At 31.2% G+C, this 15,724-nt stretch overlaps 1 protein-coding gene across 1 annotated transcript in view; it reads right to left on the bottom strand.

The window, feature by feature from the left end:
- Positions 1-15,724, bottom strand: part of LOC143228859 (nose resistant to fluoxetine protein 6-like) — a 63,538-nt gene that overhangs the window by 30,627 nt on the left and 17,187 nt on the right. Inside the window, exons 4-6 of the mRNA XM_076460260.1 lie at positions 13,841-13,925; positions 13,008-13,123; positions 8,065-8,235 (exon numbers count right to left, since the gene is read on the bottom strand). Of these exons, the coding sequence (XP_076316375.1) occupies positions 8,065-8,235; positions 13,008-13,123; positions 13,841-13,925 (372 nt within the window). The remainder of the gene's footprint in view (positions 1-8,064; positions 8,236-13,007; positions 13,124-13,840; positions 13,926-15,724) is intronic.

Genomic DNA, 15,724 nt, shown 5'->3' with positions numbered 1-15,724 from the left:
CTAGATAATAGTAATTAAATATTTCATCCGTATGCAGATGATAGTAATTAGATATTTCATCCGTATCTAGATAATAGTAATTAAATATTTCATCCGTATCCAGATGATAATAATTAGATATTTCATCCGTATCCAGATAATAGTAATTCAATATTTCATCTGTATCTAGATGATAGTAATTAAATATTTCATCCGTATCCAGATGATAGTAATTAAATATTTCATCCGTATCCAGATGATAATAATTAAATATTTCATCCGTATCCAGATGATAATAATTAAATATTTCATCCGTATCTAGATAACAGTAATTAAATATTTCATCCATATCCAGATGATAATAATTAGATATTTCATTCGTATCCAGATAATAGTAATTCAATATTTCATCTGTATCTAGATGATAGTAATTAAATATTTCATCCGTATCCAGATGATAGTAATTCAATATTTCATTTGTATCCAGATGATAGTAATTAAATATTTCATCCGTATCCAGATGATAATAATTAAATATTTCATCCGTATCTAGATAACAGTAATTAAATATTTCATCCGTATCCAGATGATAATAATTAGATATTTCATTCGTATCCAGATAATAGTAATTCAATATTTCATCTGTATCTAGATGATAGTAATTAAATATTTCATCCGTATCCAGATGATAGTAATTAAATATTTCATCCGTATCCAGATGATAATAATTAGATATTTCATCCGTATCCAGATAATAGTAATTCAATATTTCATCTGTATCCAGATGATAGTAATTAAATATTTCATCCGTATCCAGATGATAGTAATTAAATATTTCATCCGTATCCGATGATAATAATTAAATATTTCATCTGTATCTAGATAATAGTAATTAAATATTTCATCCGTATCCAGATAATAGTAATTCAATATTTCATCTGTATCCAGATGATAGTAATTAAATATTTCATCCGTATCCGGATGATAATAATTAAATATTCCATCCATATCCAGATGATAGTAATTAAATATTTCATCCGTATCTAGATAATAGTAATTAAATATTTCATCCGTATCCAGATGATAATAATTAGATATTTCATCTGTATCCAGATAATAGTAATTCAATATTTCATCCGTATCCAGATGATAGTAATTAAATATTTCATCCGTATCCAGATGATAGTAATTAAATATTTCATCCGTATCTAGATAATAGTAATTAAATATTTCATCCGTATCCAGATGATAATAATTAGATATTTCATCCGTATCCAGATAATAGTAATTCAATATTTCATCTGTATCCAGATGATAGTAATTAAATATTTCATCCGTATCCAGATGATAGTAATTAAATATTTCATCCGTATCCGATGATAATAATTAAATATTTCATCTGTATCTAGATAATAGTAATTAAATATTTCATCCGTATCCAGATGATAATAATTAGATATTTAATCCGTATCCAGATAATAGTAATTCAATATTTCATCTGTATCCAGATGATAGTAATTAAATATTTCATCCGTATCCAGATGATAGTAATTAAATATTTCATCCGTATCCGGATGATAATAATTAAATATTCCATCCATATCCAGATGATAGTAATTAAATATTTCATCCGTATGCAGATGATAGTAATTAAATATTTCATCCGTATCTAGATAATAGTAATTAAATATTTCATCCGTATGCAGATGATAGTAATTAGATATTTCATCCGTATCTAGATAATAGTAATTAAATATTTCATCCGTATCCAGATGATAATAATTAGATATTTCATCCGTATCCAGATAATAGTAATTCAATATTTCATCTGTATCCAGATGATAGTAATTAAATATTTCATCCGTATCCAGATGATAGTAATTAAATATTTCATCCGTATCCGGATGATAATAATTAAATATTTCATCCGTATCCGGATGATAATAATTAGATATTTCATCCGTATCCAGATAATAGTAATTCAATATTTCATCCGTATCCAGATGATAGTAATTAAATATTTCATCCGTATCCAGATGATAGTAATTAAATATTTCATCCGTATCCGGATGATAATAATTAAATATTCCATCCGTATCTAGATAATAGTAATTAAATATTTCATCCGTATGCAGATGATAGTAATTAGATATTTCATCCGTATCTAGATAATAGTAATTAAATATTTCATCCGTATCCAGATGATAATAATTAGATATTTCATCCGTATCCAGATAATAGTAATTCAATATTTCATCCGTATCCAGATAATAGTAATTCAATATTTCATCTGTATCCAGATGATAGTAATTAAATATTTCATCCGTATCCAGATGATAGTAATTAAATATTTCATCCGTATCCGATGATAATAATTAAATATTTCATCTGTATCTATATAATAGTAATTAAATATTTCATCCGTATCCAGATAATAGTAATTCAATATTTCATCTGTATCCAGATGATAGTAATTAAATATTTCATCCGTATCCAGATGATAATAATTAAATATTCCATCCATATCCAGATGATAGTAATTCAATATTTCATCTGTATCTAGATGATAGTAATTAAATATTTCATCCGTATCCAGATGATAATAATTAGATATTTCATCCGTATCCAGATAATAGTAATTCAATATTTCATCTGTATCTAGATGATAGTAATTAAATATTTCATCCGTATCCAGATGATAGTAATTAAATATTTCATCCGTATCCAGATGATAATAATTAAATATTTCATCCGTATCCAGATGATAATAATTAAATATTTCATCCGTATCTAGATAACAGTAATTAAATATTTCATCCGTATCCAGATGATAATAATTAGATATTTCATTCGTATCCAGATAATAGTAATTCAATATTTCATCTGTATCTAGATGATAGTAATTAAATATTTCATCCGTATCCAGATGATAGTAATTCAATATTTCATTTGTATCCAGATGATAGTAATTAAATATTTCATCCGTATCCAGATGATAATAATTAAATATTTCATCCGTATCTAGATAACAGTAATTAAATATTTCATCCGTATCCAGATGATAATAATTAGATATTTCATTCGTATCCAGATAATAGTAATTCAATATTTCATCTGTATCTAGATGATAGTAATTAAATATTTCATCCGTATCCAGATGATAGTAATTAAATATTTCATCCGTATCCAGATGATAATAATTAGATATTTCATCCGTATCCAGATAATAGTAATTCAATATTTCATCTGTATCCAGATGATAGTAATTAAATATTTCATCCGTATCCAGATGATAGTAATTAAATATTTCATCCGTATCCGATGATAATAATTAAATATTTCATCTGTATCTAGATAATAGTAATTAAATATTTCATCCGTATCCAGATAATAGTAATTCAATATTTCATCTGTATCCAGATGATAGTAATTAAATATTTCATCCGTATCCGGATGATAATAATTAAATATTCCATCCATATCCAGATGATAGTAATTAAATATTTCATCCGTATCTAGATAATAGTAATTAAATATTTCATCCGTATCCAGATGATAATAATTAGATATTTCATCTGTATCCAGATAATAGTAATTCAATATTTCATCCGTATCCAGATGATAGTAATTAAATATTTCATCCGTATCCAGATGATAGTAATTAAATATTTCATCCGTATCTAGATAATAGTAATTAAATATTTCATCCGTATCCAGATGATAATAATTAGATATTTCATCCGTATCCAGATAATAGTAATTCAATATTTCATCTGTATCCAGATGATAGTAATTAAATATTTCATCCGTATCCAGATGATAGTAATTAAATATTTCATCCGTATCCGATGATAATAATTAAATATTTCATCTGTATCTAGATAATAGTAATTAAATATTTCATCCGTATCCAGATGATAATAATTAGATATTTAATCCGTATCCAGATAATAGTAATTCAATATTTCATCTGTATCCAGATGATAGTAATTAAATATTTCATCCGTATCCAGATGATAGTAATTAAATATTTCATCCGTATCCGGATGATAATAATTAAATATTCCATCCATATCCAGATGATAGTAATTAAATATTTCATCCGTATGCAGATGATAGTAATTAAATATTTCATCCGTATCTAGATAATAGTAATTAAATATTTCATCCGTATGCAGATGATAGTAATTAGATATTTCATCCGTATCTAGATAATAGTAATTAAATATTTCATCCGTATCCAGATGATAATAATTAGATATTTCATCCGTATCCAGATAATAGTAATTCAATATTTCATCTGTATCCAGATGATAGTAATTAAATATTTCATCCGTATCCAGATGATAGTAATTAAATATTTCATCCGTATCCGGATGATAATAATTAAATATTTCATCCGTATCCGGATGATAATAATTAGATATTTCATCCGTATCCAGATAATAGTAATTCAATATTTCATCCGTATCCAGATGATAGTAATTAAATATTTCATCCGTATCCAGATGATAGTAATTAAATATTTCATCCGTATCCGGATGATAATAATTAAATATTCCATCCGTATCTAGATAATAGTAATTAAATATTTCATCCGTATGCAGATGATAGTAATTAGATATTTCATCCGTATCTAGATAATAGTAATTAAATATTTCATCCGTATCCAGATGATAATAATTAGATATTTCATCCGTATCCAGATAATAGTAATTCAATATTTCATCTGTATCCAGATGATAGTAATTAAATATTTCATCCGTATCCAGATGATAGTAATTAAATATTTCATCCGTATCCGGATGATAATAATTAAATATTCCGTCCATCTCCAGATAATAGTAATTAAATATTTCATCCGTATGCAGATGATAGTAATTAGATATTTCATCCGTATCTAGATAATAGTAATTAAATATTTCATCCGTATCCAGATGATAATAATTAGATATTTCATCCGTATCCAGATAATAGTAATTCAATATTTCATCTGTATCCAGATGATAGTAATTAAATATTTCATCCGTATCCGGATGATAATAATTAAATATTCCATCCATATCCAGATGATAGTAATTAAATATTTCATCCGTATCTAGATAATAGTAATTAAATATTTCATCTGTATCCAGATGATAATAATTAGATATTTCATCCGTATCCAGATAATAGTAATTCAATATTTCATCCGTATCCAGATGATAGTAATTCAATATTTCATCCGTATCCAGATGATAGTAATTAAATATTTCATCCGTATCCGGATGATAATAATTAAATATTTCATCCGTATCTAGATAATAGTAATTAAATATTTCATCCGTATCCAGATGATAATAATTAGATATTTCATCCGTATCCAGATAATAGTAATTCAATATTTCTTCTGTATCCAGATGATAGTAATTAAATATTTCATCCGTATCCAGATGATAGTAATTAAATATTTCATCCGTATCCGGATGATAATAATTAAATATTCCATCCATATCCAGATGATAGTAATTAAATATTTCATCCGTATGCAGATGATAGTATTTAAATATTTCATCCGTATCCAGATAATAGTAATTAAATATTTCATCCGTATCCAGATGATAATAATTAAATATTCCATCCATATCCAGATGATAGTAATTAAATATTTTATTTTTACCCAGTTTATAGTAGTTAAATATTTCATCCTTACCGAGTTCATAGTAGTTAAATATAGTAACTTATATTAGACTATACTGAATTTACTTACACACTTAGAATTCATTCACAAACATATCGCCAACTGTAATATAAAAGGTGTGGGTGATGATACACATATATATGTGTGTGTGTGTGTGTGTGTGTGTGTCTGTTGTTAATGTTACACAATGGGCTATCCGCTCTCTGTTTAATGTGGAAAATCGAGCAGGATATTTATAGCGATGTAAGTTCGCAAATGTGTCGCTTACACCATGAAGAGGTGAATGAAGGTGTCTGTAGAGTACTTCTCTCCTTAAAATAGACCTGATATTAAATGTTAAGACTAAAACAAACAGTTGTCAATTCTCTCTGTAGGTGGCGATGACCTTTATCTTGTTAATTTAACTGAGTTTAGAACATGTTACTCATTATTTTATTACACTATTTATTGTTAAGGGTTCTTGACAAATTGAATCGACTTAAGGCTTAAAAACCAGTATTTTAAAGGTAACAAAACGTAAAGTTTCACTTTATGATTTGTGATTTTCAAGTATACGATTGAACACAATCTCAGCTAATACATTGCCCTAAGCAGTTTCACAGAGGACTCGTGAATCTGGAACGCAAGGTTAAGGATTGGCTTAAATATGTGGTATTTCAGCAGAAATTGTGTCGTTCTGTGACACATTAATCAGGTTTAAGAAATTATATCATAGAAATTGCATAGCAAATTATGTGACCTCTTTCCGTTGTATATTGGGTCAATAATTAAAGATGGTGAAACTGGGTGAGGTGGCCACCACTGTCTTAATTTAAGGTGTTAAAATGAATTGCTATGAATTTCTCTGCCGAACTCCATTTTTTCTTCTCATTTCGTAATTAAACACGTTTGTTTGGTGGTAAGCACACAGCTAAGCCCTGTGCTACCTGTACTGTATGCATCACGGGTACTGAAATCTGGGTTTTAGAGTTGTAATAGTCGGACTTTCTGCGTGGCCACTAGGTGCATTATAACACGTATTTCTTGAATAAGTTAGATTTATGATAGAATGCTTTAGCTAATGGTATACGTTATTAAATTCTCACTTCATGTATTTATTCACAGAGATTGTTGTTTAACAGTTTTGATGGAATCTCAACCCAGAAAGAAAAAAAAATTGTTTCCCAGTATTCTTGTTTGGTTTGAATTTCGCACAAAACTACACGAGAACTATCTGCGCTACTCGTCCGTAATTTAGCAGCGTAAGACTAGAAGGAAGGTAGCTAATCATCACCACCCACCGCCAACTTTTGGGCTACTTTTTAGCAACGAATAATGGGATTAACCGTCAGATTATAACGTCTCCGTGACTGAAAGGGCCAACATGTTTGGTATGACGGGGATTCGAACCTGCGACCCTCAGATTGCGAGTGGAGCGCCCTAACCACTCGCTTGGCCAAAATCGGTTTCATTAACAGTATAGGAAAAGTAACTAATTTATGCACACCTATGTACTATTATTATTTTAGATTTAGAATAATTAATTTGATTTATACGTGAGTGTAGGACTAACCTTCCTATATAAACTCATTAGATGTTATGAAAATATCTATTACAGAGAAGAATCAATATTTTCTGATTATTATTTCATTTATTTTCTGGTTTATGAAAACAAGTTAGACAGGTATGTTAAATTAGCTACCTTATTTAATAACTTAATATCTAGTCCTGATCTAGGTAGGTAACTTGATTTCATTCAGGTGCTATTGTTAATGTTCCAGCTAAGTAGACACCTACTCTGACAGTCTGTGAAAGTTGGAAGGGTGTTTTTTTTTTCTTTTCTTTTCTTATCCATTTCTATGCAGGGTAATTGCGATATAATTATACCTTTACATTTATAGTACTAAGGCAACCCTCTCAGACAACAGCATCTTTGGTCACGTGATCAGTCTGTTTTGTTTCTTTTTATAGGAAAATAAATGGGATGTTCTATAAATCTTCGAGAGGGGAGGGTTACAATAAAGTACCAGTTGGGATGCTAAAGGCAGATCTATACATAAGAAAATATCTGAGGAAAAAATCGACAGTAAATTTCTTAATAGACTTTACTCTTATTTTTATTGTGTCTTAATAACCTTAACTGAAGAAGATGGATAGATCAATATGTCTTGAAACCTATGACAAAAATAAAGTGATATTTTGATAGTTTGCATTTTTACCAATAGGTGTCGAAGAGAGCAGAATTATGAGAATAGCTTGTAAGGCTAGCTGTATCAACCCTTGCTAAATAGTTTCGTAAATGTGTTTTTTAATTTACGTCATTTAATGGTTAAGGCCTCTGCTTTGGACACCAAATATAAATAATAATAAAACTATAGGCGATAAAGTTCGTAAGGTTCTAGAAAACTTGTGTGTGAGATACCTACTGTAAAAGTTAAAATCTGGAAACATATAGGTGTGAGCCAAGATCACCCAACACATGGTGAAGAACCGAAATCCGTGAAGAACTCCAAGGTTACCTGATCCAACTTTGGTGTTCAGCAACTGCTTAACATTGGTGTATAGAGAAAATGACTTGAAAATGTCCAATATATTTTCTGGAACAAATAATAAGTTTATATCAGTAAGATCAATAGTATGATACAAATTGTAGTTAGAATGGTAAAACATAACCGTAATAACAGAAATGTAAAATATAACCCTAGTAAAGAAAGGTAAGATATAATTGTAGTGTAAAAAAGGTAAAACAGGACAGTAATAACAGAAGGGTAAGATAAAACCCCTATAAGAGGAAGGTAAAATGTAAACCTAGTAAGAGAAAGCTAAGATATTACCCTCGAGAAAAGGTAAAATATAAACCTAGTAAGAGAAAGCTAAGATATAACCCTCGTGTAAAAAGGTAAAATATAACACTAGTAAGAGAAAGGTAAAATATAAACCTAGTAAGAGAAAGCTAAGATACAACCCTCGTGTAAAAAGATAAAATATAACACCAGTAAGAGAAAGGTAAGATATAACACCAGTAAGAGAAAGGTAAGATATAACCCTCGTGTAAAAAGATAAAATATAACATCAGTAAGAGAAAGCTAAGATACAACCCTCGTGTAAAAAGATAAAATATAACACCAGTAAGAGAAAGGTAAGATATAACCCTCGTGTAAAAAGGTAAAATATAACACTAGTAAGAGAAAGGTAAAATATAAACCTAGTAAGAGAAAGCTAAGATACAACCCTCGTGTAACAAGATAAAATATAACACCAGTAAGAGAAAGATAAAATATAACACCAGTAAGAAAAAGGTAAGATATAACCACAATAAGAGAAAGGTAAGATATAACCACAATAAGAGAAAGGTAAGATATAACCACAATAAGAGGAAGGTAAGATACAACCACAATAAGAGGAAGGTAAGATATAACCACAATAAGAGGAAGACGGAAGACTTTCAAAACGTCGTCCTCTACACTTGTGTTTTTAAAAGAAGTTGTTGTCGTCCATTCCAGTTTATTTATCGTGAAGTCTAAGTTATTATATTTTGTATATTACTTAAAATGAAATATAAATCTGTTAAAAACCACAAATTTATAGTTTAATAAATAATTATTGGTTAATCTCTTAAACTAGTTGAAAGTTAGAAATAAGAATAACATAAAAGTATTTTATATAATTATATATATATATTTAATTGTTTGTTTGTAGTTCACCACAAAGGGCTATTATCTGTGCTCTGCCCATCACGCGTATTGAAACGCGGTTTTAGTGTTACAAGTCAGCAAACATAGCTCTGTGCCATTGAGGGGGCGTATATTTAATGCAATTAATATTTCAGTCACATCAACAAAACGACTTATAATTTTCGCACCAAAATAGGATAAATGATTATTTTTTATCGTTGTTTACTTAAACTGGTTATCTCAATAACTATATTACATTTTTTTTATTTATTAGTTTAAATTAATTCCACCAAGAAATCTAGGGTCGAACTTTTGTTAAGCCTATATTTTTCTTTTAAAATATAACATAGTCAAAACAATTGATATCGAACTAGAATGAGGAAATCATACGTTTGAAACTATGGTTGACTTTAAAATCACGTAAACTGCTGTTCTATATTTTAGTTCTGATTTTCCTACTAATTTGATCAGTTAGATTTCAAAGTCAGAAAAGTATACAAATATCATTCCAGAGCTATTATCTCCCATATGTTGCTGCTCAAGAAACCTTTCGTACAGTACCAGAACTCACCAGTTGGACCAGGCGATGAGAAACAAAATGTTTCGAAACGCTATTCATATACTCACTAAAACACTTTAAACGTTACGGTTTACTCATCGGGATCTGACGAAAAATTAGTATCCAACTGGCCTAAAATTTTGTCATAAAAATCATAAGATTTTTCACACCCTCTTTAACTTGATTATTTTGGAGTCAAAATTGGGGCGTTCAAGAAAAACAGATTGGTAGAATTTTATTTCTATAGCATTCCTTTTTTTTTTTTTTTTTTTTAGTATGGGAATCTTTTTTCGTCTTAGATTTGGAAGTCGATTAGTAAAATGTTAACGTAAAAATTAATACTCAAAGGTTATTTTTCTTACAAGGAAAATGTGGAGTCTCCCAGAAGTCTGTTTTACAAAGAAAAGGTTAAATACCCCAGTTGTTTGTTCTGCAGAGAATAGGTGGAGTTTCCCAGATGTCTATTTTGTGGAGAAAATGTGGAGTCCCCCAGGTGTCTGTTGTATAGAGAGTAGGTAAAGTCCTCCAGAAGTCTGTTTCACAGCGAAAGTTTGAACTTTCTCAGTAGACTGATTTCGGACCTTTGATGTTTATTATTTAGGTTAATGAACTGTATGACTTTTAGGCTAACAGTATTTCGAAATTTGCTGATGATTCTAAAAGGCCAGGAGGAGTAACTACTAAAAACTGCTTATTTTATCCAAAAGTATCTTCCATTTGACAGTCTTGATAAATGGACCAATGGTGCATAAAATTTTAAAAAGTATTTACTTCATAAAAGTTTAAAAAGTATTTACTTCTATGAAATTCATCATTATTGTTATAAGAAAGATGAAGGATTTAGGTTCATAATCGTCTTTTGAAAGTTCATCTGTGGCGAAAATACAAACAAGAATTTGGGTTCATAATCGTCTTTTGAAAGTTCATCTGTGGTAAAAATACAAACAAGGATTTGGGTTCATAATCGTCTTTTGAAAGTTCATCAAACAAGGATTTGGGTTCATAATCGTCTTTTGAAAGTTCATTTGTGGTGAAAATACAAACAAGGATTTGGGTCATATTTGTACCAACTTTAAACTTAAGAACAAGGATTTGGTTTATATTTATTTGAATTTTCAACTCAAGAATGGAGGCTCAGTTTTTAATACTGTTTTAATTCCCTTGTTGTAGAAGGCATATCGCCATTTTGGTAAAGGTACAAAAATGGGACACTTGATGGATTCGTGGAGTACTGCTGGTAGTTGTAATTTCCGTACTGCAAGGTGCATACCAACACCTTGAAAAGGTGGGACACTAAATACATTCATGGTTTCAACAATTTAAACTATGACGACATAGAGCTTTGATCCTGTTTTTTTTTGTTGCATTATAAATGGTGGAGGTTCTGATGCAAAACTCTTAAGGATCTAATAATATTCCTATGGATTTACTTGCTCAACTCCGCTACATAAATGGAGTTATAGATCTAACAATTAATGAAATAATTTGCCTGTTGCTATAATTCTAGTTTGCATTATTTCAAAATTATGTTGTGTGTATATATATAAGGGCCGGGCATGGCCAGGTGGGTTAAGGTGCTCGACTCGTAATCTGAGGGTCGCGGGTTCGAATCCCGGTCGCACCAAACTTGCTCATCATTTCAGCCGTGGGGGCGTTGTAATGTGACGATCAATCCCACTATTCGTTAGTAAAAGAGTAGCCCAAGAGTTGGTGGTGGGTGGTGATGACTAGCTGCCTTCCCTCTATACTTATATTGCTAAACTAGGGACGGCTAGCGCAGATCGCCCTCGAGTAGCTTTATGCGAAATTCAAAAAACAAACAAATAATATATATATACTTATGGACATAACAAGATATATTTAAATGTGCTTAAAACCAAATTGAAGTGAAAGTTATTTAATAATGAAGTTTTATGTTTATACTTGTTTCGGATGATGGATGACCTCGATGGACCTAAAGGTCGTTTGTTACCTTTGGTATTCTATGTTATTATTTTAGATGCAAAGATGAAATAATAATATAATGTATCAATTTTTCATTTACTAAAACACGTTTCCAACACAATAATTCAATTTTATAAAACGTCGATCATTGCCATTAAAGCTACTAATTCTGAACTTAGTCACTGAGAGAGACTTTGTAGTAATGTATTATCAATTTCTAATATTTCGTGACCAATTATATAAGTTATAACATTAGCATTACTTATGTCGTGTTACATGACTTACTACATATATCATAACATTAGCATACCTTAAGTTGTGTTACGTACATATTACATATAAGATTAGCATGACTTACGTTATGTTATGTGACTTACTACATGTGGTATAAAATTAGTATTATTCATGGTGCCATACGTGTATGACTAGACATGTTGTAATGTAAGCATTATTTTATTTATACCACGTTACGTGATTCTCTCTCTATATGTTATAAAAGCATTAGCTTACTTGGTTACTTATGTTGCGTCACGTGACTCACTAGATATGTTACAACATTAGCATTACGTATATTGCGTCACGTGACTCACTATACATGTTATAACATTAGCATTACTTGTGTTGCGTTACGTGACTTTCTACGTATGTTATATCATTAGCATTATTTATGTTGTTTAATATTAGCTGTTGCAACATTGCACGTGTTATAAGGTAATTGTTATTTATGTTGCTTTATCTGTGTCTGAGGATCATGTTAATGTGATAAAATTATTTTTGTCAAGCTGAGAGTCGAGAGAAACGAAAGATCAGAATACTTCATTAACGTTGGATATTACTCTTGTCCTGTGTTCCTCATCACTCTTGTCCTGTGTTCCCCATATACAGACATATTTGAGAGTCCCGTACTAGCTGTAAAGTGTTACTCTTAAGGGTTATTTAACCCACCACTTTCTACCTTAAAGAAAACCTCCACACCTTTAATACGCTCTCTCCTTCTTCCACTCAGTTACTTACCCATCGTTGTCTTTGTATTAAAGACATAACAAGACTTTTCATTGCTCCACGTGTCTCTGTTAACCAAAGGTATTCTGATATCAATGTATAATATCGATTTCGGATCAGTGAATAAACTCAATATTTTGAGACGTAACATTTAATATACTTTTTTCTTAACTTTCCATAAACTACTAACCTTTCCACGGTTTGGATGTTTTTGACTCATTTGTATTTTTCTTCGGTTGATATTGTTTCCACAAGTCAAGAGTTGTTCCTATGATCACCAGTAATATAAGCGTTCCATGTATGGATCTGTTTATAAAAATGTTCAAAATAATAGACAACAATATATATTATTATCTTTAGAATTATGAATTATTTTAATAACTGTTTCGAGCTACAAAATAAACCCATGAGCAAACAAAGTTAAATGATTGTATCTTTAAACAAAAAAAGTAAAATAATTGTCTTTCGTCTGCGACAAGAAACAATGAACAGCTGAACGACAAGAAACAATGGACAGCTGAACGATAAGAAACAATGGACAGCTGAACGATAAAAAACAATGGGCAGCTGAACGACAAGAAACAATAGACAGCTGAACGATAAGAAACAATAGACAGCTGAACGACAAGAAACAATGGACAGCTGAACGACAAGAAACAATGGACAGCTGAAGAAAGTCAAATTTCTGTCACTGAATGGATGTCAAATCGTTAGAAATAAAATTTAAAAAATGACAATAAGACAGCAAATGCTCAATTTGTTAGATTATTTTTACTCGAAATCGAGTTGTTATATTGACACTTCTAAAATTTTGTGTCGACCTTCGTGATGAGACTTTCTTCAGAACCTAGTGAAAACATTTACAAAGATGTAAGGTTATACATCTCCAAACTCTATGAAAATGATAGTCATATAACACTGAACAACAAGATAGCTACAAATAACTGCCGTGCAATAATGTTTGTTTGTTTTTCTATTAGTGAGAAAACCTTGTTTTTAAAAATTTAACCGAAAATAGCTTACAAGACTCCAATCTGCTCTGCATTTAGTTTAGTTTCGGTTTTAATCTCACAGTGAGGTACTGCCACCTGTACTATGTCTTGAAGAGCTACAAGACAGAAGGAAGATAAAAAATATTAAATTACAGTAAACATATGCTAGTTTGATCTATTATAAAACTTACACAATTTTTCACATAAAATACGCTACAGCTTTAATTTTCGATTTTATCTGCATACACTATAGGGCGGATTTTCTATAGTTTACTTTGCTGCAATTTTGAAAAAAAAAGATATATTTAAACAATAGAAACAACAAATTAAATTGTTTTTAAAGAGGGTATTATTTTACAAATTCAAGATTACAGTTTTCTGCTTATCATTTCCTGGTTATTTGATATGACAAGAGAATGAAACGAAAGGGCCTGGCATGGCCTAGCGCGTTAAGGCGTGCACTTCGTAATCTGAGGGTCGCGAGTTCGCGCCCGAGTCGCGCCTAACATGCTCGCCCTCCCAGCCGTGGGGCGTTATAATGTTACGGTCAATCCCACTATTCGTTGGTAAAAGAGTAGCCCAAGAGTTGGCGGTGGGTGGTGATGACTAGCTGCCTTCCCTCTGGTCTTACACTGCTAAATTAGGGACGGCTAGCACAGATAGCCCTCGAGTAGCTTTGTGCGAAATTCCAAAACAATGAAACGAAAGCAGTGTTTTACAGTAATTAGGCGTAAGTTTAATGTCGCCACGCTCAAATTCGGAGTTACGTAGCAAAACAGGTCGTCTCACTGCCAACCACATATCTTCAAATACGAGTTGTTTGTTGTCTTAATTTTAGTGTTGGAAAAATACAGGTCCGATAACTTAACAAAGAAACTAATGTAATTTGTACTTTCGTTCAGGGCCCGGCATGGCCAGGTGGGTTAAAGCGTTCGACTCGTAATCCGAGAGTCGCGGGTTCGAATCCCGGTCGCACCAAACATGCTCGCCTTTCAGCCTTGAGGGCGTTATAATGCGACAGTTAATCCCACTATTCGTTGGTAAAAGAGTAGCCCAAGAGTTGGCGGTGGGTGGTAATGACTAACTGCTAAATTAGGGACGGCTAGCGCAGATAACCCTCGAGTAGCTTTGCACGAAATTCAAAAACAAACAAACAAACAAACTTGCGTTTAATGTAAAGATTTGTATTTTATCACGGCGCTGAACAAAAGATTATTTCGTGAAAAAAAATCGTTAGTGTAAAAGAATACAGTGATAAGGATCCAACTTACCCCAAAATGTAAACACTAATTGAAAGTCGCTATCTTCTATTTCATGAAAAAAATCCAGCATATATCGTATAATTAGTCACTTTCACTCAAACTGTCACTTAGTTACGTTGACCAAAACGATGTCTAAAGTGTCACTTGGTTACGTTGACCAAGACGAGGAATAAAATGTCACTTAGTCACGTTGACCAAGACGAGGCATAAAGTGTCACTTAGTCACGTTGACCAAGACGAGGTATAAAGTGTCACTTAGTCACGTTGACCAAGACGAGGCATAAAGTGTCACTTAGTCACGTTAACCAAGACGAGGTATCAGTTTCCATTTTTGTTTCTTTGGTTTTGAAAATAGTCCAAAAGACTTATTTAGTTATTGTTTTTTGAACTTCGCGTAAAGATACACAAAGGTCATCTGTGTTAGCCGTCCCTAATATAGCAGCGTAACACTAGAGGGAAGGCAGCTAATCATCACTACCCACCGCCAACTCTTGGGCTACTCTTTTACCAACGGATAGTTGGATTGACCGACACATTATAACGCTCCCACGGCTGAAAGGGCGAGCATGTTTAGTGCGACGGGGATTCGAGCCCGCGAACCTCGGATTACGAGTCGAACGCCTTATGCCAGGCCTATTTATTTTTTAATTGCA

This window comes from Tachypleus tridentatus, chromosome 10 (genome assembly GCF_004210375.1).
Source record: "Tachypleus tridentatus isolate NWPU-2018 chromosome 10, ASM421037v1, whole genome shotgun sequence".
NCBI classification, from domain to species: Eukaryota; Metazoa; Arthropoda; class Merostomata; order Xiphosura; family Limulidae; genus Tachypleus; species Tachypleus tridentatus.
This window is presented reverse-complemented; position numbering and strand designations above follow the sequence as displayed.